This window comes from Epinephelus lanceolatus, chromosome 13, assembly GCF_041903045.1.
Source record: "Epinephelus lanceolatus isolate andai-2023 chromosome 13, ASM4190304v1, whole genome shotgun sequence".
NCBI classification, from domain to species: Eukaryota; Metazoa; Chordata; class Actinopteri; order Perciformes; family Serranidae; genus Epinephelus; species Epinephelus lanceolatus.
Genome location: NC_135746.1, coordinates 21850386 through 21878210, shown reverse-complemented (window position 1 = coordinate 21878210; position 27825 = coordinate 21850386). Strand labels below are relative to the sequence as shown.

General features: G+C 40.6%; 1 protein-coding gene across 1 annotated transcript in view; it reads right to left on the bottom strand.

Annotated features, from left to right (window-relative positions):
* The window catches only part of ppp2r5a (protein phosphatase 2, regulatory subunit B', alpha isoform), a 66162-nt gene that overhangs the window by 11624 nt on the left and 26713 nt on the right, over positions 1 to 27825 (bottom strand). The window contains exons 3-6 of the mRNA XM_033648636.2: positions 12731 to 12832; positions 12526 to 12618; positions 1236 to 1366; positions 419 to 478 (exon numbers count right to left, since the gene is read on the bottom strand). Of these exons, the coding sequence (XP_033504527.1) occupies positions 419 to 478; positions 1236 to 1366; positions 12526 to 12618; positions 12731 to 12832 (386 nt within the window). The remainder of the gene's footprint in view (positions 1 to 418; positions 479 to 1235; positions 1367 to 12525; positions 12619 to 12730; positions 12833 to 27825) is intronic.

The following is a 27825-nucleotide window of genomic DNA, read 5'->3' as shown; positions in this document are numbered from 1 at the left end:
TAATGGCATGAATATCAGTTTTTCACTGTGGTATCGAAAATAAAACTGAATATTGATATTTTTATAGGTTATGTGTCAACATTAGAAATTCCATGCTGTGACAACACTCACGGAGTATTCTTATATACGCTTACCTCATTATTTAAAACTTTGCCCACATTTAATATGAACATCCAATATTGTAACTTTACAAAATAAGGAAAAGCATAATAGGTCCCTTTTAAGTTTTGTTTACACACTCAGTACTTCAAGCCAGAGGACATTAATGGTGATATACAGTATACCAATACTTATTTCTTCTTCTCATATAGCATAAAGGGACTACAACTTGCATTTCGTTGTGCAACCCTGCGTTGTAGAGTGTCGGTAAACGAACCATGATATAAAGAGATATTAATGACCAAACATTATTACTCACCTTCCCAGGATTTCTAGCAGCTCAGCGACACCGTTGAAGTGCTCCGTTTCATAGATGAACCTGCAACAGAAATTATGAAACACATGAACACAGTGACAGCCAGAGTACACTGTTCAGAACAATTGATCCAGGCTGCTGTCAATACTGTGTTCCTTTCAAATATTGACACTCTGATTTGGGATTCAGATTTTATAGATACAATTACACTGGGGCTCCATGATTTTTACACATGCAGACAGTGAGCTCTAATATTATATCCTTTATATGAAGTTTTATAATAAAAAGACAGCAAATGTTTTATTCTATAAGAAGTCCCATAAAAATATGCGAGTGAGAATAAATATGTTTAGCAGGGGCCCTTAAATTGACTGCTCTTACGCAGCTTAATGATCCATACATTATTCACCTCCTCTGTTTGGTAACCCATCTCCATCTGCTGAGCAGCCATGGTATGTACAGACAGAGCCTGACAACTGTGGCACTATTTTTATTCTCAGTGGCAGATGGTCAAAGTGGGTGCACCCGTTTTGCCACCTTGCCTGTTGGAAACGACATCAAGTGGCCCCTGTTTGAATAGTCTAAAGCCCATTGTCACCCAGCAACAGGAGCCACAAGAATACTGGATGCCTCCTTCTGAACATTTTCTTTCTCCTCTCTGTTATAGGAGGCTGAGGCGAATGTGTTTGTGCCTACGAAATGTAGTGACGTTTAGGGAAAATTGGAAAAGGTAAAAAAAATAAAATAAAAAAATAGAGAGACGTCTTTAACATGACATGACTTCTTGTCACATTGGCTACCTCTACAATATTTCTCTCACCGCAAGAAAATGTTGTTGATCTGCTTCCTGATGAAGGCCCTCAACCCCAGGAACTTTCCATAAATCCGATGCAGGATGGTCTTCAGGAAGTCCCTCTCCCTCGGGTCCTCACTGTCGAACAGCTCCAGGAGCTGAAAGCAAAAACACACGCTACCTCAGTTTTCAGTCCTGATAACTCAATGCTATCTTTTAACTTATCTCTATAAATAGATAGTAGTCCAAGAAGTAATGACGAATCACGTTTGAACGGCAAGTTAAGTGTATGTGGAGGGGCAGAACGCATTCGGAGAAATGCAATCTCGGAACCATAGGCGTCATTTAGGTATGGCGAGGTATGGCAGCTGCCATACCTTGGAATCGGGAGAAAAAGAAAGAGAGAGGTTCTGTAGTCATCTTACTCGAGGCGCACTGGCTGGTTGTTTTCATTGTATTGCACTTAAATAGGTCAATAATATGCTCATCAGTGAATACGAGTGTTAGTGAATACGAGTGTTATTGAATCAAATTGTTGGCCACTTCGCTCCTCCGTGAGTTATCAGTTATGTGAGTTATCTTTGTGTTGTAAAAGCATTTTGCTCTGCTGCTGTAGACAGCCTGTCTAAATGATGTCTTGAAGCCTGTCTGATTGTAGGTGGGGGTTTTTTCTTCATGTCGGCATGTTAAGCTTGTATTTTCGGTCTCTGGAGACACTCCAATAAATTCGCCTATACAGTATTGTACCAAATTGGCCTTTGTTCTACTGTGTTTCATACACCGGACCCCTTGGTTATCTTCTAGAAATGAGCTTGTAATTAATTTATTTTCTTTATTTTCTGTGAAGTTAAACACATGACTAATGATAATTAAACGTCCACTCGCTGTCCGTGGTGCTGGAATATGGGCCGAAATAGGTCCGATGTTTTCACTGCTCTCACCAAGTTGTGCATTACATGCAGACATGAGGTATTATGAATGTGAGAAACAGCTCCATGTCCTTTGAAACAGTTTTCAATAGCATAGTATGTACTTCTGACAGGTCAAAGACCAAAGTGAAGTTTTATATAAGATCATATTTTTGAAACTCCATCATCAGTAGCTCTGTGACGTCATGTCATTTTGCCATACCTTTGCTTTTGCTGAAACGACGCCCCTGCTCGGAACCCATCTGCTATGCCTGATGGTGATTTTGCCTTATATTTTACCTGCAATCATATGCAGGTATCTGTTTGTAGTGATTGGCGGAAATGACCTGCGCACAGAAGAGGAAATCTTAGCCTGAATATTCGCTGGCTACATCGGATCTCTCGAAATATTGGCCCTTACCCCAGAGATCTTACTGCCGTAAGTCTATAGCTGATGGGTCTGAGATTGTCTTTTATTTTGTCTTCACTAGGGTTGGGCGATATCAAACCTGACTGAGCATTAAGCTCTTTTACAGCAATGCTCTGAGTTCACATTGAATTGGGGACAAAGATACAAGTACACAATAGTAATCGCAATTAAGTGCTGAAAAAAGTCCATAAGGCAGGTAAGTAGCACCGTCTATCAAGAATTATAAACAGCAATTAAAACAGTAAAAAGACGAAAAAGTTAAATAAGAATAGAGTCTGCCGTAAAGGACGGATACATGATGATATACACCCTGCAATGATATAAATGTGTCCACTGGTAGAGACCTGGCGATACTGTTTCTATGATGGGAGCTAATGGAGGCTGGCTATGTAGCAAATCAAGTCTTGAGACTCTTGTGTGATCTTCTGATTTCTGCGTGATCCAGTGATCTTGTGAATCCAGTTGCCTCACAAGGTTATAGGATTTGGTCAGACATGGAGGAGGAGAGCGAAGTTATAAATACAGAAATCTGTAACACTTGAAATTACTGTTCTCAGGAACCATAAAATAATGCTAATTTTCCTATTTTCAGTCTTGTTTTTAACTCAAGTGTTGTCCGGTGTGCAGCGGTTGTTTTTTTGCATGGAAGCTTACAATAAAAGACTAAAATAATCAAATGCGATTACTCTATTGTGATATATACCTCTACTGTGACATCAAATTAAATATACCACAATCGAAAACTTTGCCCATATTGCCCACACCTATATTCATGCTGTATTTTCATGATGTACCTGTACTGTGATTAATTTGTTAACACTGTAGCATTTGTCTGAAGGGGATTAACATGTATACAATTTATCTTTGCACCATTTTTAACACTTTAAATACAAATTCAGGGTTTTGGTTGTGACTGATTGGGTGGTTTATCTCAAGTTTTCTAAAGGCTTCTCTTTTTCCAGATGAGCTGCTCTGATTAATCACTACAAAGTGAATGTATGATGCGATCAATCAATCACCTGCTGAGCTGCAGACAGATCTGACACATCTCATCTGGTTATCTATGTAGTTACAGTAGGTGACCTTTGCTATGTGATGTTCCATTTTCTCTGAGGCTTAATAAGCCGTCTCTATAAGACGCTGTGAGTTACCCTGACATGAACACTAAAATACTGCTGGGAGCTGTAATCATTTATATTACTCTATATCGCCCTCCTCCTGGCTAACAGCTAAGGGGACTAGAACACAAGAACCAGCTAACTCTGAAGGAATTTTCTACCAAGCCTAACAAATTCATTGGGTACGCTGTGAGGCAGCAGTTTGTGCAATTAAGTGTAAATAATCAAGTCATAAGTTACCAGCTATCAGCGTCTTATATAATGTATATACAGTACATGTGTCTGTATGCTCTGTATTGTACATACATTTGAAATCTCTGGTGTTTCACAGCTATTTCCAGCAACACATGATAATGAGTCATTATTACAATACTGTTGAGAGCAGCCGAGTCGATGCCTCCGAGTTTAAAGGGAGTGTTTTCAGGCTCAAATTGGGCTCAGAGTATGGTACTTATCTTCCACTAGCATGTCATCAGCACCTCGGTGACAGGCCTGACAGTCTATTTTTAAACCTCCAGGAAAGGTTTTCATCATGCACACGTGTTCTTCTGCACTGCACATTCATTCAGCTGCACATATTAAAAACTGAGAATTAAATGGGGCATAACACAGTGGTGTGGTGCAACTGAGGTGATGTAGCAACTGGAGGTGTGCTCAAGGGCATCAGACTCAATTGTGTCAAGTGTTGCTTATTCCTTTTCCCATTCATATGTTCCCAGAAGTTTTGCTTAGTTCTGGTTAGCCCTACCTACCTACCAAAAGCTTCCATACCTGGTGACAAGGGCTGCACAATTAAGCGAATACTAAAATCGATCACAATTTTCTTTTAAAAGAACTTGAGCGACTTCAAGATTGACATTGTTTGTGTGTTTCCCCAGTAGCAAACTCCACTGCTATCAAATCAAGCGCTTCCTAAACTAAAAGTCATAGCAGCAACCTGTAGCGGAAGCCTGTCAGAATCAAATGTCTGGTGCAGAAAGCAGAGAGCTAGTCCAGGGTTATCATCCATTGTTTGGAGGTATTTCGGATTTTGAGTGCATGAGACCTCTGTCAGGGCCGCAAAGCAGCAAAACTAACTTGTTGAACCACCTTTAAAAAAAAAAAAACACCACAAACTACAGTACGATAGTTGCATGCTAACTTGACTTCACTGATTCCCTGTCTTTGTCCAGCATCAACTTAGACATCCAGGGACGCTGTGCAGCACACCACCGAATCATCCAGCTCCCATAGACAGACTGAAATAACCAATGCAATCGCGTTCCATTTGGCCAAAGACATGTGGCCAATAAACACTTTGATTTATATTTAGCTTGTAGGAGATGCACTGAATTCAGGGGAGAGCCCAACTTATTTGAAGGCTGATACAAAGATTTGTTAATAGGCATGATTGTGGCAGAGCAGCAAAATAAAAGCAGTGTTTTGTTGATTTAATTTGAGGTAAAAAGGTACAGTTTACATGCGAGTGCAAGTTGCAATAAAAAACTTTGTCCCTATAATCAATGAATAATTGCGATACATAACCGTGATCATTTTGGACATAATCTTGCAGCCTTACTGGTGGCAAAATTAAATGTTATTTGTATCCAGAGCCCCATGGAGTTTAGCTCGTAGCATATATAAATTAGCCTATAAAGGACAATAAACTTAAGTACAGAATTGCCACAAATATGTTCTGAAACGGTGTCATTCTTCGGTTTGTCCAACAAAAGTAGTAGTAGTGTTTATTTCACTGCGTTAGAATTTGAGGGAAGCTTATCAAATCACTCAAACTGTTCATGTTATGAATTGTGTAGAGAAAATTATTATCAGTATACGATTTTTCAAACTCTAAACTTGTCCAATTTTTGACTAAAGTCAAATTAGATTTATTTACACAGCCCAAGATCACAAGTTTGCCTTGACGGGCTTGTTTATAATCTGTAGAGCAAACAATACGCTCTACGTTAGATGTGTAAACAGTCAGAGACTCTGACATACTGATTCCACCAAGGCAGCTTTCCCAGATCTCTCTGAAGGAATCAGGCCACTGTTTGCAACGCTGCAAATTTATGCGCTGGACTGCGTCCTGGCCAGTGTTGGATTTGCAGGGTTTAAACACCAAAGTTATGAAGTACCTTTTTTTTTTCTTTTCCTTTTCCGACATTTGCATCTGTTAATGTATCTACCAACACTTGTAAATTGATATAACAGTGACCTACAAAAAACAACAAAACATCTCTCAGATGTGATGATTAGCTGCTTGTGTCTGTTTCATATCATTATCAACTAAACATCTATGTGTTAAGGACTCTTATTCTGACAGAAAACACAGTTTGAAGACATCGCCTTTGGCTGTGTGAAGTTGCGATGGATCTGTTCTCTGACATCTTATAGTCTTGCCCTAAACAGTATGACACCTGCCTCATTACAGTGAAATATGTACAGGAAGGGAAGAAAACTGAAAAAAAAGAAAGAAAGCAAGGATTGTCTGCACTTAATGTTCTGGTGAAACTTGCACTCTTACTAATGAGACAGAAGAGATGACGTTGATCAATGAGAACAAAACAAGATATAGACATCGGTCCTGACTGTATTATGAAAAGAAACCTTGCAGAGTTTAGTTGAGACATGCTGTGTTTGCCTAAGGTGAAGTCAATATTCAATCGCAATAGGTCAAACTGGGATTTGTGTTTTCTCAGGAGCAGCATTCAAATTAACTTTCTGACTCACCAAAGGGGACTGCTGGATAATAAAAATCCACAGGACAAGCTTTTCTTATTTTATCCACCAAAATAACATTAGCTAGCCGCTGACCCTCAGTAAGTGATCATTTAATAGAGCAGGGACAATACGTAATCTTCGGATTCGATACTATCGCAATACTTGAGTGCCAATTTGATATGTATCGTGATTTTTAAGTATTGTGATTCTATGAGTACTGCGATTAGATATTACAATTTAATGCAACTTTTTAAACACTCGATCATGAGAAAAAGGTGGATCATACACTTCTAGAGACTGTTTATCATGAGACAGTTTTCCAAAATCACATCTCAGTCCGTCTTTGTGGCTGTTATTTCAGAAGCATCATATACTGCATAGGAAAGTGGTGGATAAATTAATTACTGTGTTAGGGTCTTATTTTCAACAGATTTGTTCCAGTGAAACACTTTGTGACCTTGCTCTTTGAAAGGTGTTATATTAAATAAACTTTACTTAATTAAATGTACATGAACAACAGAATGAATAAAAATATATATTTTCTGAAGTAATTAGCTGTCCCGCAGTGTTTTCCATACATTGATTTATTTGAGGTGGCTGCCACAATGTCAACACTGGCTCCCACTTATTGATTTTCTTTTAACAATTAAAATGGGTACAATCTCTTATTTCATTGTGAAGCTACATGTAGCACACGGATTACCTCAGCCCCTCACCCTGCTCTTGCTTTGTTTGTCAGACCTCAACTAAGACAAGAAATAGCTCGCTCCAGTCCCTCTGCTTCATTCCCCCCTGCTGAGGGACTAGGAGAAGACGGATTTTCAGTAGTGGCTGTGGCAACTCAAACTCAGCTAGCATAAAACCCAGCATTAGTGATGACGGCAGGTGCAGGTCTAATCTTGTAACAGCAGCAACAGAAAGTTTGCTTATCCTGTGGGGAATTTGCACTGGCTGTATTCAAGATGCTACAGTCTGCGTTAATGAAGCAGTTTACACGTTCTGATTTATTAACAACTGTTCTGAGCGAAACATGATGCTGAACTTAGCAGCAGACTTCAGTAATAGTAATATAAAGTAGTAGCAACAGAAATAACTTTTGGGATTCATTTTTTATATGATATAAAGTAAGTACAGTAAATCAGTAACACATTCTCGGCCCTAATGACTAAATATATATTTCAAGGTATCTTGCTGAGTTTCTTTTATAAAGAGCAATTTTCTAATGTAGGCTGAGAATGAAGTCAGATGGGGAAAGACAGGAATATCATGTACTGACGTTGAGTGATGGACCTGTCGGTCTACGTGACATTCTCTTCTGCAAATTCAGATTTAACACTTTTTCACAATATCTTGTGAAACTCATTAACTCATTACATGTTCAACACACAGTTGCTGAAGACAAAAATTTAGGTTGGTTGTTAGTCGTTAGAGACATGGACAGTGCAACAGGCATCAGAGCTCCGCAAAGACATTTTAAAAAATGTTAACATTAGTTCAGTATTTGTTAAAAGATAAATTAGCATTTGCTGAACTGAAGGCAAATTTCTTTACAAAAGAACCAGCGTTGGTGGTTAGCCACCAAGAGTAGCCACTGGGACTAACCACAGACAGTCTATGGAACTAACTAGCTTACTGCTACTTCTGCTATCTCACTGGAAGTTGCGCCCATAATCATTTCTACAGTAGTGCCCTCAGGAATAAGGTGGATAGTTTAGCCATGTAGTTGATGTATACAGTAAACAGTACTGCGAAACTTGAAGCGTTTAAGATGGTCTGGTAATACCACTGTTCAGAGACACCTAAATACACACCTGGTAGTGTGTGTGAGTGTCAAACTCCGACACAGACAGCAGAGGACAGAAATGACACCAAAACACAGTACCCTTTTTTATCACATGACTATCCATACAAACATTTACTCGCCAGTGTGACGGATAACCCTCTGAGATTTATTTGTCAACTGGAAAATCTGCCCGCCTTTGGAGCTTGGCAGGAGCTAATGTCAGACCCTTCTCAGGAGCCTGACCGGTGCATGTTCAAGAATAACCCAGTAGGACACAAATCATTATTCTGCTATATATTATGTCCATCTATAGTTAGACACTCATAAGGGCCATTTATGCAAGCGCAGTGCTGAAATATTTAGGAAAAAAAAAACTAAAAATGAACATCAAGGAGAGCACAATGCTGCTCCACGGCTGAAAAACACATTCTTGGAAATGATCGGCAATCAAGTCTATCTCTGTTCATATTATAGTTATAATAGAGACGTTACCTACTGTGAGAATAAGCAGGGCATTATTAAAATTAAATGAGTAAGTCCTCGACTAAATGCCTCTCTGTCCATCAAATATTATGAGAGAGATTCAAACAGACAGAGCAACGAGTGTAACCATGTGAGGACAACAACAAAGGCATCTTTATGTATGTAATAATAAGAATAGGAACAAGACTTTCAAGCTAACAACAGTTTTCGATTTACATATAAAACCTCAGGCTCCATCTGACAACACTGTGTTCAGGCCTGAGGTTCATCTGTACTGTATGAAGCCTGTTTCTAAATTAACTTTAACCTGCGCATGTGCTCGCAGATTAACATCTAAACCACCTTAATAAGATTTTACTATGTTTTCTGATTAAATGTCTTCATAGAAATATCACATTCTTGCACCTTGCTCACACCTGACTCACACATTTGTGTGCTTAGTTTCTACAATTCCAAGTGTAGAGAGCTAATGTACGTACAGACGAGAAAGCAACCTAAAACACATCAACGACACACTGGAATCTGATTGCTTGAAGTCCAGACATACAGAGCTGATTTTGAGGCAAATGTGTGATGCAAATATGTGTACCTGACCACATCATCAACTCTGTAGCAAGAATACAGCAGGACAAAGCTACCACACACAGTTTGTAGCTGTCTCACTTTATATTTACGCTGTTGATGTGAGGTAGGCTACTGCTTTGCAAGAGCACAAGATAAAGACTGTGCAAAACAAATGGGTTTTGCTGTCAAACGGTTGAGTTACAAGCAGGCTAAACCAGCAAACCAGTATTCTGTATGTTGGGTTTGAGAAGTTTCCACAATGTTAAATTAACGATTTCTAAGTAATCTCTAACAGATGCATTCAGTTTCTGCTCACAGAAACATTTAACTTAATAAATAAAATAAAATAAAAAAAAATGATGAAACCTTCTGAATCAAGTGTGGTTTTAAATGCATCAAACAAGTTTTTGAAAAAGGAAACACTAAAAAAAAAAAACAGAGCCCTCGTGCCAACACACACACTGTAACATTTTAGTAGTAATGCCTCACAACAACAAAAAAGGCCTAAAATACACCCTGACCACGTGTCTGACCATGCTCTGCTCTTAGCTCCACATATGGTTGTTTTCCCATGTCAAAGGCTGTTTTCTGCAGCAGCTGTGCTCTGCACCGGTTGATCCAGTGGCACCCGAGCTCGCTAGTTTTAAAGCTAACAAATACATGCCATTAAGTAGTGTGTAGAGGAAACTGGTGCTGATCTGGGTCCGAAGGAGCTGTTTTAAACGAATATGCCAGGTGTAATGGTTTTTGCCACTTTGGGATGTTGTCGGACAAGTATCATTGGAAGAGCATGATTACACATAACAGGTGCACGGCTTCACAAAGTGCTGACTAAATCAGAGTTGACATCAAAATATTTTCTTCCCACTGAGCTGCAGCGCTGCATGTTTGTCTAACTCCACACCCATTACTAAAGGCTTTGCTTTAACTTACTGTTGTATAATGTTATGTCTATAGAATAATGACACCATCTGCGTTTACATTGGTTCCCTATACGTCTCGCTTCAGTATACAATTCTGCCTCATCACGTACGATCTCCTGGAAAAGGACAAAGGACGTGTGTCGACCATTATGCAACCAAAACAGGAAGAGGACAGCATTTTTGTTTTCCTGGTAGCTATCAGTAGTTAACCCCTATTAGGGAAGAGCATCAATGTAAGTTCTCTGCAGTTACTATCCCCAGTATCAAACATTACAGACAGGGGAACAATCAAAGTAAATGTTAAAAATCTAAATACAGTGTGTCCTTTGTTTTTGGTAGATGCTTGGCTCTGGGGAAAATGGAAAGCGGTCTAATCTTCTTTGCAACAGCAGCGCCAACAGTAATACCACTTAAAAAAGGCTAAAGCCATTTTCACACTGCACTTAGCTCCAGGCTAAGTGAGCTGTTAGCCTGAGGCTGAGAAAGCTCTCGCACTGGCACAATCCTAGCACATTGTTTTTTTAAAGATGTTTTTTTGTTTTTTTGCTTTTGTTTGACAGGACAGATTGTTAGCGCAAATACAGCCAAGGGCCGGGGCCACTGTGGCAAGGATGCTGCCATTGTACATGGGATTCCCGCTCTACCCACTAAACTACTGGGCGTCCCAATCATGGCACATCCTTGAGTGGACTAACCCCAACTTTAGCCCTGTGCTTGCTGGCCCTGCTCCGAAGTTTGCCGGGTTATCCAATGAATAAAGACTAAAAGTTGGCGGTGTGAGACTTAGCGAATGGAATTTGCATCACGTTTTTATTTTACAATCACACGACTTATTCATTACGTCACCAGTATGTGCATGCTTTATGTTTATATTGTAACAATGATAACTACAACCAAAACCTGGAGGCACCTGGCAAGCTAGCTAACTTAAAACAACATTATGTCCTGAAAAGATTTACAACAAGGTAAAACAATAGATGTGATCTTTTTAGTCTTTCCTTTCTCTGCTGTTCTGTCTTTTTGATGCTTCAGCACCACTCGTTCTCACACAAAGTTGTGCTAATGGCAACATTTGTACATCACTGTTTGCTGTTAAAGAGTGGCCACGCGTCACCCTAGAATGTAAATATTAGTCACTTATTCCAACGTAAATGTAACCCAGGGCTAGTAGGAGTGAAGTGTATAGCCTGGGCTTATGTTAACCATGTGAGTGTGTGTAAAAAGGGGCTAAGTTTGTTCAAAAGTTGTCTGTTTACAATTTAAGCCAGACACAACTAACAAGGATAGCCCCCTCTGAGGCTTCATGTGGATGTTCTGGCACCTTATCTTTGTGATCACTGCTATATCAAAATGTCCTTCTTGAGCAAACCTCTGAACCTCCTGACTGCACGTGTGCTCTGATGTATATGGCGAATTTATATATGAACATCTCAGAGGGATATTTGAAGACCTATTCCTACACTGTGTATATTATGATAACTGAAGTCAACAAAACCACAGGCCGTCGTCCCCCTGCCTTTATTACCACCCAAGCCTCCACCTCCTCGTTCCCTTTTCCTCCAACCACAGTCTTCCTTCTCTCGACCTGAAGAGTAAACAACAGACGGCTATTTAAAGCTCCCCCACGACACACTCACATCATGGAAAGTCGGTCCAGGCACCTCGGATGTGGCCCGGCCAACATTCCTGGCCCTGTGGTCCCCCCCGTTAACTTCTGCTCCGCTCTGCGGCTTCATGCAAGAAGTGAAGCATTCCTGCAGTAGGTGGGTACTGAGCAAGAGCAGATGTAGCCGAGCTGCAGTTTATTAATGGTTTGACTCATCCGAGTAATCATACTGTAGGGTCCCAAACACATCACAATGTGCCGCTAATTACTGTTATTCACCACATTAGGAACAATAGGCATTTGACCAGCCATCTGTAACAGCCAATGGGAGCTGTCATGAGCTGCAGCGATTAATTGATCAATAGTTTAAGGAATTTTCCGAACCAAAACTCAAAAGATTCCTACATGTGAATATTTTCTAGTTTTCTTCCTTTTATAATAATAAACTCATTATCTTTGGGTTTGGGGTTGTTGGACAAACAAAAAACATTTGAAGACGCCACACTGCACTCTGTAAACATGCAACAGCCACTTTTTACCATTTGCTTAATAGATAATGAAAATAATTCATAGTTGCAGCCCTAGAGCTGTCACAACACTCCCAGCTCAACAGCCAGCTAGTAGTCTCCTCCAATGTACAATTATGACACTAATTATCTGTAGACCGAGAATAAATCTAGATTAATGCCTTCAACTGACAACTCTATCTTCGTGAACGACCTGTTGATACACTCACACCACCACTGTCATGAATAGAAATGCTTAATGTTTTTTTTTTTTTTTAAAAAAAGGCTCCTACCTGCAAAACAAATTTCTGATCAATGTGGCGCTTTGCAATGCTGGGCTGGAAGTCTGGATTCTCTAGAAAGCGCAGGAGAAACTCATAGACCAGCTGGAAGACAGAAGAAAAGAAACAGACATAGAAATACCTTGTAGTTTGTGACTACAACACACAATGATGAAAGGGTGATAAAGGCAGACGGGCTGAAGTATCAGATCGTTACCTGAATGTGAGGCCAGGATGCCTCGAGAGTGGGTTCATCCTCCTCTGGGTCGAAGTCAGGGTTGTCACTTGGTGGAAGAGTCCTGAATATATTGGTGCAGATCTGAAGGGGAAGAGGAAGAACACCATTAATATTTTATGATATATCCATACATTTCTCCCAGCAAACCTCAGTCATTTGATGCACCAGCTGCTGAAATCTCCGTTTTTGAGACTCGATTTTGATGAATTGCTGAAGCTGAGGGTCAGCTGTCGATTATAGTCCTTCCCAGGCGAATTTTCATGTTCTCCTATGTCAGCGTGGGTTTTCCGTGGGTACACCGGCTTCCTCCCACAGTCCAAAGACATGCAGGTTAATTGGTGACTCGAAATTCCCCATAGGTGTGAATGTGAGTGTGAATGGTTGTCTGTCTCTATGTGTCAGCCCTGTGATAGTCTGGTGACCTGTCCAGGGTGTACCCTGCCTCTCACCTAATGTCAGCTGGGACAGGCTCTAGCACCCCAATGAGCCCTAACAGGATAAGCGGTTACAGAAAATGAATAAATGAATGAGTCATTTCCTGACAATGCTGATTAGCCACTCTGATCGGCAATTTTTTTTGACACAGGAAGATGATGTATGACTATAGTGGGAGCTGCAGGTCATACGTCATCCTCGTGCTCAAGCGTGCGCAATGCCTCTTTGTGTCTGAGTGGCAAAGTAATGAACACCATTGTGAGGTAGCCAGTCATCGTCACGAGCACAAACCCACACTGAGCCATGACTCTGATGAATTAAGCAAGCTAAACCAGTAAAACAAAGCACACTCACTGAGCCCATGAATGTGCCAATTTGAACTGAAACAGAATAGGGTGCTTTTGTGACTGTTATTTTAATTGTATTTAAGTGATTGTGTCATGATGTAACAGAGTTGATTAGTCATTCTTATATTACTAAAAGAGCTAAGAGAGCTTCTGGAAAGTAGCTAACTTGCCACTCAGCCTCTTGCCGATCTTGGGTGGGGGGCGTGGCGCTGGGTATGCGGGTTAAGAAGTCATCGAGGCACGGACAGTGTCTCCCAACATGCAGGCCACTGGCTCAAGTGTAAATGGTCTGATGACCCTCACCTCACTGGGATCCTCGTTTTCAGGTGTAGGAGGTGGAGAAAACCCCCATTCCCTTTTTGAGAAAGATTGTTAACTAATAAACAGGAAGTAACACTGGCTGGGTTGGGGCTTAAAAATGCAGAGACATAGAAGACAAAACAGCAAATGAACTTTTTGTTACATATTACTATGACTACTGTAGGCCTATAAAGCATATTAATTAAAGTTGTGATTGGTTTCCAGTGCTCCACATTCACTTTAAAAAAACAAGCTGCCTGACTCATTATTAAAAAATTGTTACTGTAATTGGTGGGCAGTATTGTTTGCCACACACCCTCCTTACTTTTTATTTCCTAACCACAGACAGTATGTAGAGCAGTGTGAATGAGTAGGACAGTGTTCTTATGGCGTGACGAACCTTGCAAAAAACATATTTGATTACAGCTGATTTGCCTATACACCATACCTGACAAGGTTATTGAGTTTGTACCTGAATCAAGGTAGCAAAGAGACACTGTAATCCACTTTAGGAGCTGTATGGTTAAGTTTCATTGTGATGAGCAGCGGTCACAGTTTCCGAAATATTAAATAAATGTAGGCGGGACAGCAAAGTTTGATTACAAGTGGTTACAAAAGGTCAACATTGGTTTGAGAGGCATGACTAGTAATCTATCTCAACTGGATCTACACACAATGGGGATTCAAATTTAGATTCTGAGTTCTTCAGAAGTGGTGTTGTAACCAAAAAGGGAATCTAATACAAACACACATGCGTGGACGTCACAAGCAGCTTGCTAATTGGAGTGGAAAGCAGCTCTATGTGGACCATTTCGGAGCATGTTTAATTTAACTGAAGCTACTTCATAACAGCACCAAAACACAGAGGGGCTGGCTGAAACCATTACAGATTCTGCATCTGCAGCAGCCCCCCATTAAAATTCTGTACCAAAGACAATCATTGTAGACAGGTCACTGCCACCTCTATCCCACCTTGTTATTTTTAGCTAGGGTAAATTTGAGAGTGGCACACACGGCAGCGGGGAGCTGGAAAAGCTGGCATTATGTGACTGGGTGCACACTCTCATGCTGAAGTGATAAAGACAACATCAAATTACATATCGGCAGCTGGAAAATCCAAATGACACTAATGGGAGAGGAAGGCGGCAAAGGAATTTTAAACCTGACAGTAGCCCAAAATCTGACATGCTTAAAAAAACCACAGGAAAACTTTAGCAGGGGAGAATCATTTCTAAACTAGTGAGCAGAAGAGGCATGGGTGGAAAGCACCGTAGCTAATAAATCAGAAAATGAATGTTTGATGATTAGAAATGGATGCACAATGCTGACACTGACAAGATCTGGAAGTAAACTGGAGTAGAAGCATCGTTTTCAGGGCAAAATCATAATGGATACGATAAACTAGGTTGTTTAGAGCTGGATTGCAATGGAAATTATCACCTTATCAATTTTCTAACCCCTTATCTTGTCCTTGCCGATATTTTCTGTTATGTTTGAGAAAGAGTAAAGTTACAACAACCTTTTCTTAGCTTGTGCCCCTTTAGGACATAATATGTAACTTTTATGCATTAAAATGTCTAAAAAAGACTACACCAATGTTATGTGTTTTATTGAGTTGTGTACTTCCATTATCCCAAAAGTTTTCAACACTGTTCAAACCCAGCAAAATCTGGACATGGTATACATCGTTTGGTCAATGTCCCCTGTCAGTGGTGTCAAATCCCTTTTGCATTGTCTGCCAGATGTCGTCATGAATTGAATTTTTTTTATGATAAATATTTAAGATCTTGGTTGTTTTAAACTGTATGTTTTAACCAGATGAAGGACTTTAGTCATGTGATGTCTGGATCTGAAGTTATCAGAGAAACAAGCTAAGCGGCAGCTAGGCTTGAGCCCCTGCTGTGCCAACCACAGAAACACTGATATTTAACGTGAAACTACTTCATTCTGTGTTTGTACTGATTTAAATCACCTGGTCCCTTCATTTTGGAGAGGAAGAGACCTCTGCAGATAATTTGGCCCCTGGTAAAAACCTCCTCAACATCTAGATCTTAAGTTATCAGAGAAAAAGCTGAGCACACATCGAGGTGGCAGCACGTTGGTGCAGTGGTTAGCCTCAGAGCAAGAGGGTTCCTGGTTCAAATCCAGGGTGGGGGAGCCCTTCTGTGCAGAGTTTGCATGTTCTCACCATGTCAGTGTGGGTTTCCTGTGGGTACTCCGGCTTCCTCCCAAAGTCCAAAGACATGCAGGTTAATTGGTGACTCTAAACTGTCCGTAGGTATGAATGTGAGCGTGACTGGTTGTTTGTCTCTATGTGTCAGCCCTGTGATAACCCTGTCCAGGGTGTACCCTGCCTCTTGCCCAATGTCAGCTGGGATAGGCTCCAGCCCCACGATCCCCAACAGGAAAAGCACTTTCTTTTAAACAGTTTTAATCACCTGGTCCGTTTGTTTTGAAGAGGAGATGATGAGAGCTCCATGACAGTACACATCACCCTGCTAGAAGTACACACTGTAAAAGGGGTGTACTTGGTCAGCATTAATGACACTCACTTGATTTGGTTTTGATTTATTTCACATGACCATTTCAGTTTGATCTTGGCATTAGCTGAAAGGAATGGTAACCAGCATGGTGTTGTGCTGCCGCAGCCCGCCCCCTTCAAGGTTGAATGAGCTGTGCATTTAGAGATGCCCTTCAGCTCGCCACTGTTGTACTGAGCTGTTATTTGCCTGCTTGTGCCTTCCTGTTATTTCAGAGAAGTCTGACAGTGAAAGTGCAGCTGTTTCTCAGCTGATGAAAACACCATCTGCAAACAACAGTTGTACAGGCTCGCTTACATTCAGCATCTTATTCATTCTTTAGACAAACAGTAACAGAAACTGTTGACTGCCTGTGTGCTTTATACACTCTGTGAAGGTCCTGGCTGTTTGCTCTGAGAAGCACTTTTAACCACTCTGCAATAAAACTGCACAAATAAGCATTCACCACACATCAGGGCTGTTAGGTTTGTGTATTCATACCGCACTGTCACGATTCAGTGCACCCAGCCATGTGCAGAATACACACTATGTAGACTGATCCATGTTTTGTGGAACCAAAGTTCACAAGTGCAACTTCCACATGGAATTTGTAGTCGTACACTGTTAGAAGCGTAAGGTTAGCACAACAAGCTGATTGGCATGAGTCAGTCACATTATTGCGAGTGCGAATAAAACATCAAAGCTGCAGGTTCCCATCAGCTACGACAGCAACACAGGAGGAGGACTAAGCGTCAGTGTTGCTCCATGTTAGCATACAACATCATCACCCAGACGTGCCGATCACCTAGATGACAAATGTTTGGGTACTTTGAATGTTTAAACATAGCCACTGTGGAACGAACTGAAACACTCCTCCTAATGCACAAGTTTTATTCTTTATCATTAAATGTATTTTGGTATATTTAATTTGCTAGCGTAAGACATACTTTTCAGTTTCATTACCTGTGGTAATCTGTCGCCTTTTGAGAAAGTGCTTGCTCAGTGTTCGTACAGCGTAATACAGAAAGTTGCCACTCAGCAAAATGTAACCTCAGTCCACATTGGCAGATTTGTATCATCAGTCTTTGACACTTGCACTACTGTCTAATCCAAGCTCTCACCAAACCTTAACTCCTAAATTGCATGAAGTGAACTGTGCCTTTTGTGTACTGTTACACCCCTGCCATACAACCACATCTCAAAGTGATTACATTCAGGTTAACTATACCGATTCAGTACTTTGGCGCAAAGGAAGCGGCCGATATAGTGAGTTACGTGTCTATTCATCGATTCATTATTTAGCCTCTAAAACGTCAGAAAATGGTATAAAATGCCCTTCACATTTTTCTGAAGCCCAAAGTGATATCTTTAAATAATCTATTTTTCAAATAATGATTAATTGATTTAAGCATTTTCATTTAAAAAGCTGGAAACATTGAACTTGGCATTTCTGCTTAAACTTCCATTGATCAACTAGTAAATCAACTAGTTTCCCCTCTTCTGTGAACACAGAGCAGATTATGATTTCTCCAACCTGTCCTACTCCAAAGACTCTGCTCAGCTGCTTGGTCCAGTTGTGTCATACCTGCGTGACCAGCCTGTGTCTACTGTATTTATCTGAGGGCTAAGTCAAGCTTCAAGGTCAGTCCACATCAAGAGCAATAACTATGAAAATAACTCTAAATATATCGTTGTCAAAATCGTTCTGACTCAGATGGATGGCAGACTCCACAACACAACTGTGATGACAACGTCAAAGGAAAACATTATCATTGGGATCACTTTAAGAGCTGACAGGCAATCAAAATCCATTCAGATTTACAGGCCAATACAGTCAGAGCACACATTGTTATCATGGCTGGTGTAACCTTTAACTAGACACGGGTGCTGAATATTGTGCAGACTATAGAACAAGCCATTAGTCTCTCTTATGACACCACAATCACATGAGTTGTCATTTTCCTTTCGCTGAGCGTATTCTAGTTACAATTACAGCCACCACTTTCACCTGATGCATGACTGACCATCCTTTTAGACCGCAGTAATGGCTTTACATAATGCAGATGCATGCAGATGCAGATAATGAGGCGGATGCATAAATCAGAGTGCCACCTCTATGATCTCTCTGTGGCAGATCACTTTGCTTTCCCTGGAGTGAGGCACATCATTGGCACAGCTGGAATCAGATGACTCACAGACTTGGTTGCCAGGCAGGACACTGTGCCTCGGTGTGATGCCAGGTTTTCCAGGAGGACAGCTCTGAGGCCAATTGCTCACAAAATGAAGAGAAATGGTGGAGTTGATGACACTGGGGCACTCACAGGAGCATAACCTGGACCACATATAGCCAGTAGGGTATAACTATTGTTTAACCTTCTGAGCCCTTTGCTGGGCCGCTGGCAATCCCGGCCGACATTCCTGTCTTTCAGAGGCTATAGAGGGCTGAGTTTTAGAGCTTGAGTGATGATGCCGGTATCAGCGAAGGTTAGGCTACATTTTGGCAAGGGAAAAACAGCATGGTCACTTTCACAGAGGTCCCTTGACCTCTCACCTCAGGGTATCTGGATGAAAATGGGTTCTGTGGGTACCCACGAGTCTCCCCTTTACAGACATGCCCACTTCATGCTAGTCCCATGCCGTTTGGGGCACTTTTTTGCATGTAATGTAAATGTACTAGTTTTGCCGATTGTATTAGAATATTGCTGTCCCTAAACAGACTAGGAATTGCATGAACTGGGTATGACTGGAAAGCTGAGACTCTTGTGGATTCAATGAGCTCAATTTGTTCATGTGTGATGAACCATCGTAGCCATTTCATTGTAATGACACCATTTTTTTTCTCCTTGTAGGAGAAGAAGATATACTTAATCAAACCCCTAGGAGAAATTCAATGTTGAGGGGGCAGCCCATGGACAGGCTCACCAAGCAGTTGGGGGTTCAGTGCCTTGATGAAGGGCACCTTAGCTAAGAACTGGCACCTCTCCAACTACCTGTCCATGCTCCATACTTGGTCCAGATAGGGACTTGAACTGGTGACCCTCCTGTTCCCAATCCAAGTCCCTATGGACTGAGCTACTGAGCTAAATGACCTATTGTGTCCTCTAAGATAATCACAGCCTCAAGAAACGTTACAAACACAAACAAGAGACCTCGGGCATTCAGAGGATTGATGGCATTTATAGATATGTTGACAATAAAGAGGATTTCTCAACAGTTTCCAGAGCAAAAGTACTCGACTGGTGAAAAATCTCAAAAGTCAAAAGTTTCTGATACCAAATCACAGCATAGATTTCTGCATGGTGTTTGTCAAGGTCTTGATGTCTTAATGTCGTCTATTGGAGGGATTTTAGACCATTTTAATCAGATCTTGAATACTAAAAGATGCTTACATTTAGCACCAAATCTGTGTAACAAATGCTATCAACCCCTCCAAAAAAACTGCTGCAATAGCTTATGAGACATAATTAAGGATGGAAATGTCTTTCATATATTTTCATCATAATGTTGTAAGCTCTTATACAATCTAAACTTTCAAAGTTTGAATAGGCACCTGACAAAAACACAATGCTAATTACGGATTTATGACTAGAAAAACCTCACACAGAGTGCTGAGTTGCATCTCAAATTAATCTTCAGGTTCCCAGCATTCAGGTGATGTACACCACTTCAAAGTGGCATATACTGTTGACCTGCTCTCTCCTCCTGAGGATCCCCCTCAAAAAAAGATAAATATGGGTCTATGTATGTCTCAGAGGGTTAACAAGTATCATATTTAACATCACAGAACTGCTCTAGCAGCCTGTCTCCATTTAGGGTATTAATATGTCTCTTTGGCCTAGCAGGAGGTGCATAGGGAGAGACATTAGGTAAACATACTGCATTAGATGAAAGGCACAAGTTGATGCTGGTGCACATAAAACAATGGAAAGTTTGGTACCGTTGTTGATACACTGATGAAGCAGCCGCAGTGACTGTGGCACACATCTTATAAAGACAATAAAAGGTACTTACAAACCCTTGCAACTTTTTGCCACACTGTGTGACAACCATTATACTCCTCAAGGTCAAAACTTTGACAAATCTGAACACTTAAACATGATGCACATTTTTCTAGATTCAGTCCTTTAATGGTGCCAGTTTGCCTAAATGTAAAGAAATATAGAAAAACAGGAATCAAGTTGTAGCCCACAGCTAATACCAACCTTACACCAAATGACTTTTCAAGCAATTTCACTGTGGCAGACAAATGTCCAATGTCTGAATAAAATCATCAGAATTTTACCTCAATTTGTGTGCACTCTCATGATCTTGATCATTTGGTGTAGGCTGATCATAAAACTCATTAAAACAGTCTCAAGCCGGTCTTTTTCTTGTCTTGACATTGTGACAAAATCCAACATGTTTAATACTATCAATACGTTTTAGTCTTGGCTGATGCAAATACTCAAATGTTCTTCAAAAATTCAGTGACAGTAAGACCAATAGCTGTGCTCTCTACAGCACCAGACGGGAAGTAGCAAACGGGGTGGACAATAAACACGGAGGAGACTCCGAGGAGACACAAGACAACAAGAAAAAATTACGTCTCTTGTAATATGGAAAAGGAAAAAAAAACTGGTGGAGTTGTGGAGTGAACAAGAGTTGTGTTTAATTTGGCGTGTATCTGATTGACCAATCAGCACTTATTTAAGTGAGAAATCTTAATTTTTGAAATGGTTTGCCTCTCATTCCCACGGTCTCCTTCCATAAAAACAGTGCAGCAAACCAACAAAGACTGGTAGAATCCAAAATATACGCAAATACAATTTATCGTTATAGATTATATTGATGCCAAATAGACAAGAATCCTGTCAACATAAGGCGCCTTTTACCTAGTGTTTCAAGAATTATGTGTTTTTGTGAACACATAAGGAATTAAGATCCCCAGTCTCTGCAAACATTTTTTAGTGTGTGACTAAAAACTCATAGACTTTAGATGTGAGAGGGTGTCAGACTTTCACAAGTACTTTCAAAGTCTTCTTGTGTATGGTAGGTAAAACTCATGGCAGCTTTACAGCTTTACCAACTCTTGACTCCATGGCAACACTATACTTCTTGCTTATATCCCCCAAAATAGAAGAATGTACGTGACAAAATGACATCATTACTATCCCTAAATTAAAGTGAGAATAATCACGAAGTTCATTAATATTAACTTCTAACAATTTCGGATTGCAGGTGGTGAAGGGGAGTTGGCTCTGCCTGAGGAATCACACTGTGCACACTGTCTGTGCAACATAATGGATTACATAATCACCACACAAGCATCTGGCACACTTATTTAATTCCCCCAGTCACTTCACAATGTTGAAAAATAACTACAGTTGGACAAACAAGAGAAAATATTGTGGGAGGATAACAAACATGGGAAGTGTGTGTGAAAGAGAAAAAAGGAAACGGTGATTTGTGTGTTAAAATGTTGGAGGAGGATCCTGAAAGGGCCGTTCCTTCGTGACAGTGCTTTGAGTGAAACCAGTGTGCACATGCTGATGACAAGGGATGCTGTGGCTTTGTATGGGGTCGAATGGTGGGTGACAGTAGTAGCAACCAACACCTAGCAACACATGGGATAAGAGGGAGAGAGGTGGAGGAGGGGGGGTGAGACAGAGAAAAAAAGTGCAAGTATGGAGTGTAGCATTAGCAAAAAGGATTAAAAAAAGGTGGGAATTAAAGCAAATAAAAGGGGAATTATAGCTCAAAGATGCTCTTTTCAGCTAACCCTTTTCACTCATCTCTGGCACAGAAAAGGAAGAGTACAATCACAACTGTCTGAGAGACGAGCTTCTCTAAAATATACTCAAAACACTAATTATAGAGTTGGCAAATAAGGTGAAGCCTCCTTTTCCAGAGATGAGAAACCTGGCTGTTTGTACTCCTAACAGCCTCAGTGATCAAAGCAGTCCTCGCTGCAGCAGAATAATGGGCAGCACTTTAAACCCTCACCTCTTCATTATCATGTGATGCCAAGCATGGAGTATTCGGGAGAGCTATTATCAACCCAGCTTTCTGAAAGTGCAGCTGCTATTTGTCTAACCTCACTCAGAAGCCTGTCTGTGGTACAGGACTGGGTCCCTCCATCTTGCCTCTGAATAGATAAATGAGATTTCCAAGAAAGACCTTTGACTATATGTCCATTTCTGTGCCACAATCATGCATTTAGACTCCTCCAGGCATTCAAACCTGCTAGTGTGGTAGCCCAAGAGGACACTGATGAAGCCACTCCATGTTAAGTAGCTCATTATCCAGGAGATGACTACATGTGCTTAAAGTACCCCTCCAGACACATTTTAAAATATGTAAATGATTAATTCTGATGAAAAACTCTCAATCTGGCCTCCGCCCTTCTCCACTGCTGCACCAAGTTTCACTTACACTTTTTCCAGCCCTAGCACAGCACTACTAGTGACAGGTGAAAAAGCAGTGTACATCAAGATGGCAAGCATTAGCGCCAACATAAAAGAAGTTCAGCTATACATGTTTGAGCATCAGTCAGACCCAGACTCAGATGAGGAGTCTGTTGTGCACCACAATGGACGACCAGTAGACGTATCAGAATGGTAAGTGTAGTTGGTATTTTCTATTTGTTTATGTTGTTTGTTAGCATGTTAGCTGAGTGACAGTGGCTGACAACGTTAGTAGTAGTGACACAATCGATTATATCTGATACAACGTCATATTACACCCCTTGACACTGCCTGTTTGAGGTGGGAATGTTGCGCTGTTATTCCAACTCGCCATTCTGTACAAAAGGTACAATCGCAAACTGAGGGGAGAGAGTGAGTTGTCTTGTCTTTAAACTAACAGTGAAGGTAGTAAGAGCACTGAAAAGACATCTGTGTAAAGGGGACCGCAGGCGCCCACAGCCAGATTTAAAACGCAGCTAGAAGCAGTTAGCAGCTAACTCAAAAAAGAGGACTAGTGATCACAATTGTCCGCAAATTATTGTGAAAACATATAGAAATAGGGTTTTCCTTTGTTTTAAACCGAGTTTTTGCCTGCCTCATGAGTTCTTTGGATTTTCACAAAAGGATCTAAAACACGAGTCAAAACTGAGACACCTCCTGACTAAGTGGCCGTGGAATCAGAATCAGAAAAGGATTATTAAAAAGAAGGTTGTCATTTGCAAGGAATTTGCTTTGGTATTTGGTGCATACATTAAACACACAATTAATATAACATAAGGAATTAGGGTATGTTAAAACGGCCACAGTAGTTACCATATAACAGGGACAGTAAATGATTATTATTGCCACGTTAGGAAGCTCTGCCGATTAATATATTTGACACTAAAAGCCGACACCTTTGTGTTACAAGTCACACCTGTCACACTTTTCTTTGGTTTCAGGACGCTGGCATGGTATCAAAAATCATACATTAGGGCAGTTTGTCTAAAAAATGCTGGCATAGTGAAGAGTCTTCGTAGCGGCCCTATCGCATGATCTCTGTGTAAAAAGGGCTACTGTGTTCACACTAGCACACATATTGGTCCAGTTTGCAGCCCAAAACTTCCACTATGCAAACTCTGCTCTCTGTTGGTGTCAAAGACTGCTCCTCTGGCGATATGTGTTTCGCATATTAGATAGCAATTGGCTTTCATATTATCTACCTAATTTAGTCTGTCGAACGCAAGTTTGAATCTCAGTGTTTAGACATCGCCCCCTTTAGTAGAGGAATGTGAAAACGCCTCTTTAGTGTCAAATTTTGCACAGATAATAGTCAGCACAGTCAAGGTCAGACATGTCAGGGGACATAAACAGAAAAAAAAAAATCATTTGAGTGGAGGGGGACTTTAACTACAGCAGTTATTCCTTGTTGTGGTTAGTGTGATTTATATCTGCGACTGCATCAGTGTGAGAATAACTTCTTTTTATTACATTGGACTGCTGACATCAGAGGATTTGCTGCTTTGTTTTTTATCTGCATTGGCACATTGAAAAGTTAATCAAGCCATGTTGGGGACAGAACACAAAATCCCCTCTATCTATTCTCTAATTACCACAAGGTCCAACATTGAATTTCAGTGGGGAAAAATAGGAAAATAAGACAGAGCTCACAACAATATCCTATAATTTATGTTTCTTTTATTTTTATGCTCTCTGTTTACTATGTTTATGTGGAGGGTTTTACAGCTTTATAAGCTCCTGAAAAAGTGAAGGTAGAGAAATTGCATTTATTTAAATTCTGGTGTTTTTAACAGCTGTAACTCTCCATTTGAAATTCAAAGGACATCCCTGCTGTGTTCAAGGTCGCTTTGAGGGTTGGACTGGCACAACAACAGTGTACATGTTGCTAATACATACTGTACCTTAAACACAGAAATGTTGCACGAGTTTAAACACTGACATTAAATGTAAGTTGGCTGACAATATAAGCTGTCAGCTTCATATTTACCCTCCTATTCCATGTTTGCATTGCCTTTCTGCTGCCAGTGTTTGCCAAAGCGTAGGAGGAGTACCTGAAGCTAGCTTACACTGTCAATCAAAACTTTTTCACACACGTTTTTTTTAACCATTATAGATAACAACTCAAGCACAGTCTCTGATTATAACTACTATGTCACTGGGATTGGCATATTTCTTGGTCATTGTAGTTAGACATCTACACTGCACAACGTACAATGTATAGTTCCAAGACAAATAAATCCAGTTGGTTGTTACTTCTAAGGGTTCTTAATGTAAAAATATTAGCACTGAATGTGGTTGTGGTTTTTATACATAAAACTCAGAGGAAACCAGTGATGCGACTGGCTAACTAGATAGAGGATAAACAGTTTGATACAATGTGTTTTCACAGATTGGCTTTTAAATTTAAGCATTTTTTTAACCACTGAAGAACTGATAAAAAATGGTCAAAAATCCCTCCAAAATATCACATTAAAACACCAAGACCCTGAGGAACACCAAGAAAAATCCATGCTGTGATTTGGTATCTAAAACTTTTGACATTTTCCGTAAGACAAGGCATTTTTCAGCGGCTGGATGGTGTGCACTCCTGCTCTGGAAACTGCTAGGAAACCCCCTTCTTGCCACTACCTATGTAAGCAATACATCCCATGAATGCCATCAGTCTGTAGTTTGTGGTTGTTAAGTTTCATGAGGCTGCGATTATCCTCAAGGTCACAGTAGATCATTTCATACAGTCTGACAGTCTGATGTTTGTTTCAAAAAATGTCTGTGAAGATTGTCAGTCATCCAGGTCATGGTAATCCTAAGTGCTATATTGAAGGCAACTGGACTTGCTTGAAAGCAAGTCCAGTTGCCTACAATATAGCACTTACACTTCAAAAAATGGTTTCACTACAATGAAATGCCCCCTACTATGGGGGCCAAGATCCTCACACATGGATAAAATTGTGGATCCACAAGAGTCTCAGCTTTCCAGCTGTATCCAATTCATGCAATTCCATGTCTGTTTAGGGACCCAGTATGCAGATACAACAGTTGATAATAAAAACTGCATGATTTTTGCCCCAAACTATATGGGACTAACATAAAGTGGGCATATCTGTAACGGGGAGAGTCATGGGAACCGACAGAATCCATTGTCATTACAATATCTCAAGGGGAGTGTTCAAGGGACCCCTTTGAAAATGGCCATGCCAGTTTTTCACTCGCCAAAAATAAGCTTAACTTTGGAGAATTACTTAACCCCTTTCCTGACAAGTGCGCATCACATAGTTGGTATCAACGTTTTCCTTCGGTCTCTGGTTTCATATACCTTCACTCAGCTCGCTACAGCCTCTGATAAACAGTAATGTTGTCCAAGCTACACCAGCATCCCTGTGGAGTGGAAAAGGTTTGTTACCACACCCTCTGATTTATGTTCCACTTCACTCAACTCTTTTGCACTTTGTAACGTTGTGCATACCTAAACCAGAAATAGCAGGTGTAAAACACCCACAGTCTGTCGTTACGCTTGTGAAACTAAAAATAGGTCTGCCTTGAAACCTATCGGGAAAATTAAAATTACATTTTACTGTAGTAATATGGTACAATAACCTTCTCTAAAAGACTGGCTGTCACCAACTCTCCCTGTAGTTCTCATTTTGCTCCAAACTGCATATCAACCACTTAATCACAGTAATTATTTTAACCTTTAAAACACCGTGACAGACAACAGTCAATCAGAGAATCTTAAATCAGCAGCTGCAGGTATGACATGGATTACTGCCTACATTCCATTAACAATCTGAAGACTCCTTGACTCAGCTGTGCTCACTCGTATCCATCATGACAATCTGCAGTGTGCAGTGAATCACTGCAGCACTGACTACAGTACTGACTGCTGTGCTCTAAATGTTGAACATGAGTCACTATTGTACTGTAGGAGGAAACTAGGCTGCTCAGGGCACCTGCTCCGTGAACACAAATCCATACCATATTGGCTGAGAGATACTTCGCAGGTGGTTGAGTTTGGTTTTCAAAAATATTATTATGTAACAAGATTCCTGCTGCGGCCAAAGTGTTAATCACTCAACCCGACCGTTGCTAAGATGACCGTGCACTCTGACTTTTCTAGTGAATGCACTCACAGAAGGACTGCACATCTACAGGTAATATGTTAATAAAATTTAACAAAGTAATTTACATATTATTAAGTGTCATGTTCACCTGCTACTGTTCACTGGGTGACATTCTGATTAGTAACTACTTTCATTATTTCCTAAAAGTGGTGAGTGTAAAAACATGTTTCCAGATTTCTAAGGACACATCTGATTCATGGCGACAGACTGAGATGGCAGGTATAAATATCACAGGTGTGCGTCACTTGCAAATAACATAATAAAATAATAATAGTAACTTATGAATGAAAATAATGACTGACTCAGACATAATGCGAAAAAACTCCAGGCTTTTAAATATACAGTATAGCCAGATTTTGATTAGTGACCCTTTGCCGAGTCCTGCCCCTTGAACACAGACTGGCCAATCATAGTGTAGCATCACCCAGCTTCGACCAGGGTCTGACAGCTACACAGCTGTGCTGCATAGACTCTCAAATCATTTCAGACTTTTTTCATTTTCAAGCTGATTGAAAGGATTTTGAGCTAGTCATGGTTAAACACTGTGTCTGGTGGACGTGTAATAATGATACTCATTACCCAAAAAAGTTGAAAGGAGATATACATCTCTTCCCTGTTCCAAAACCATGATCAAACCCTGAAAAGTGTAGGCTTGGCTAGCTAGCTACTGAGAGTGTAGCTACTGAGAGTGTATACACATGCTGCTTTCTAAGGGTTTTAACACTGAATAAATATCTACGCTGCTTCACAGGAACAGTGCAGAGAAGCAGGGAAACATTGAGGATATTCAACCAGCTGTGTGTCATCACCATGTGTGCAGATTAACGGTGTTTGGCTTCCCCTAGAGCTCCCCGTTTGTCTATCAGCAGAGGTCCAGGCCGGTAGTACAGGGGGAGGCCAAACACTGTTCAT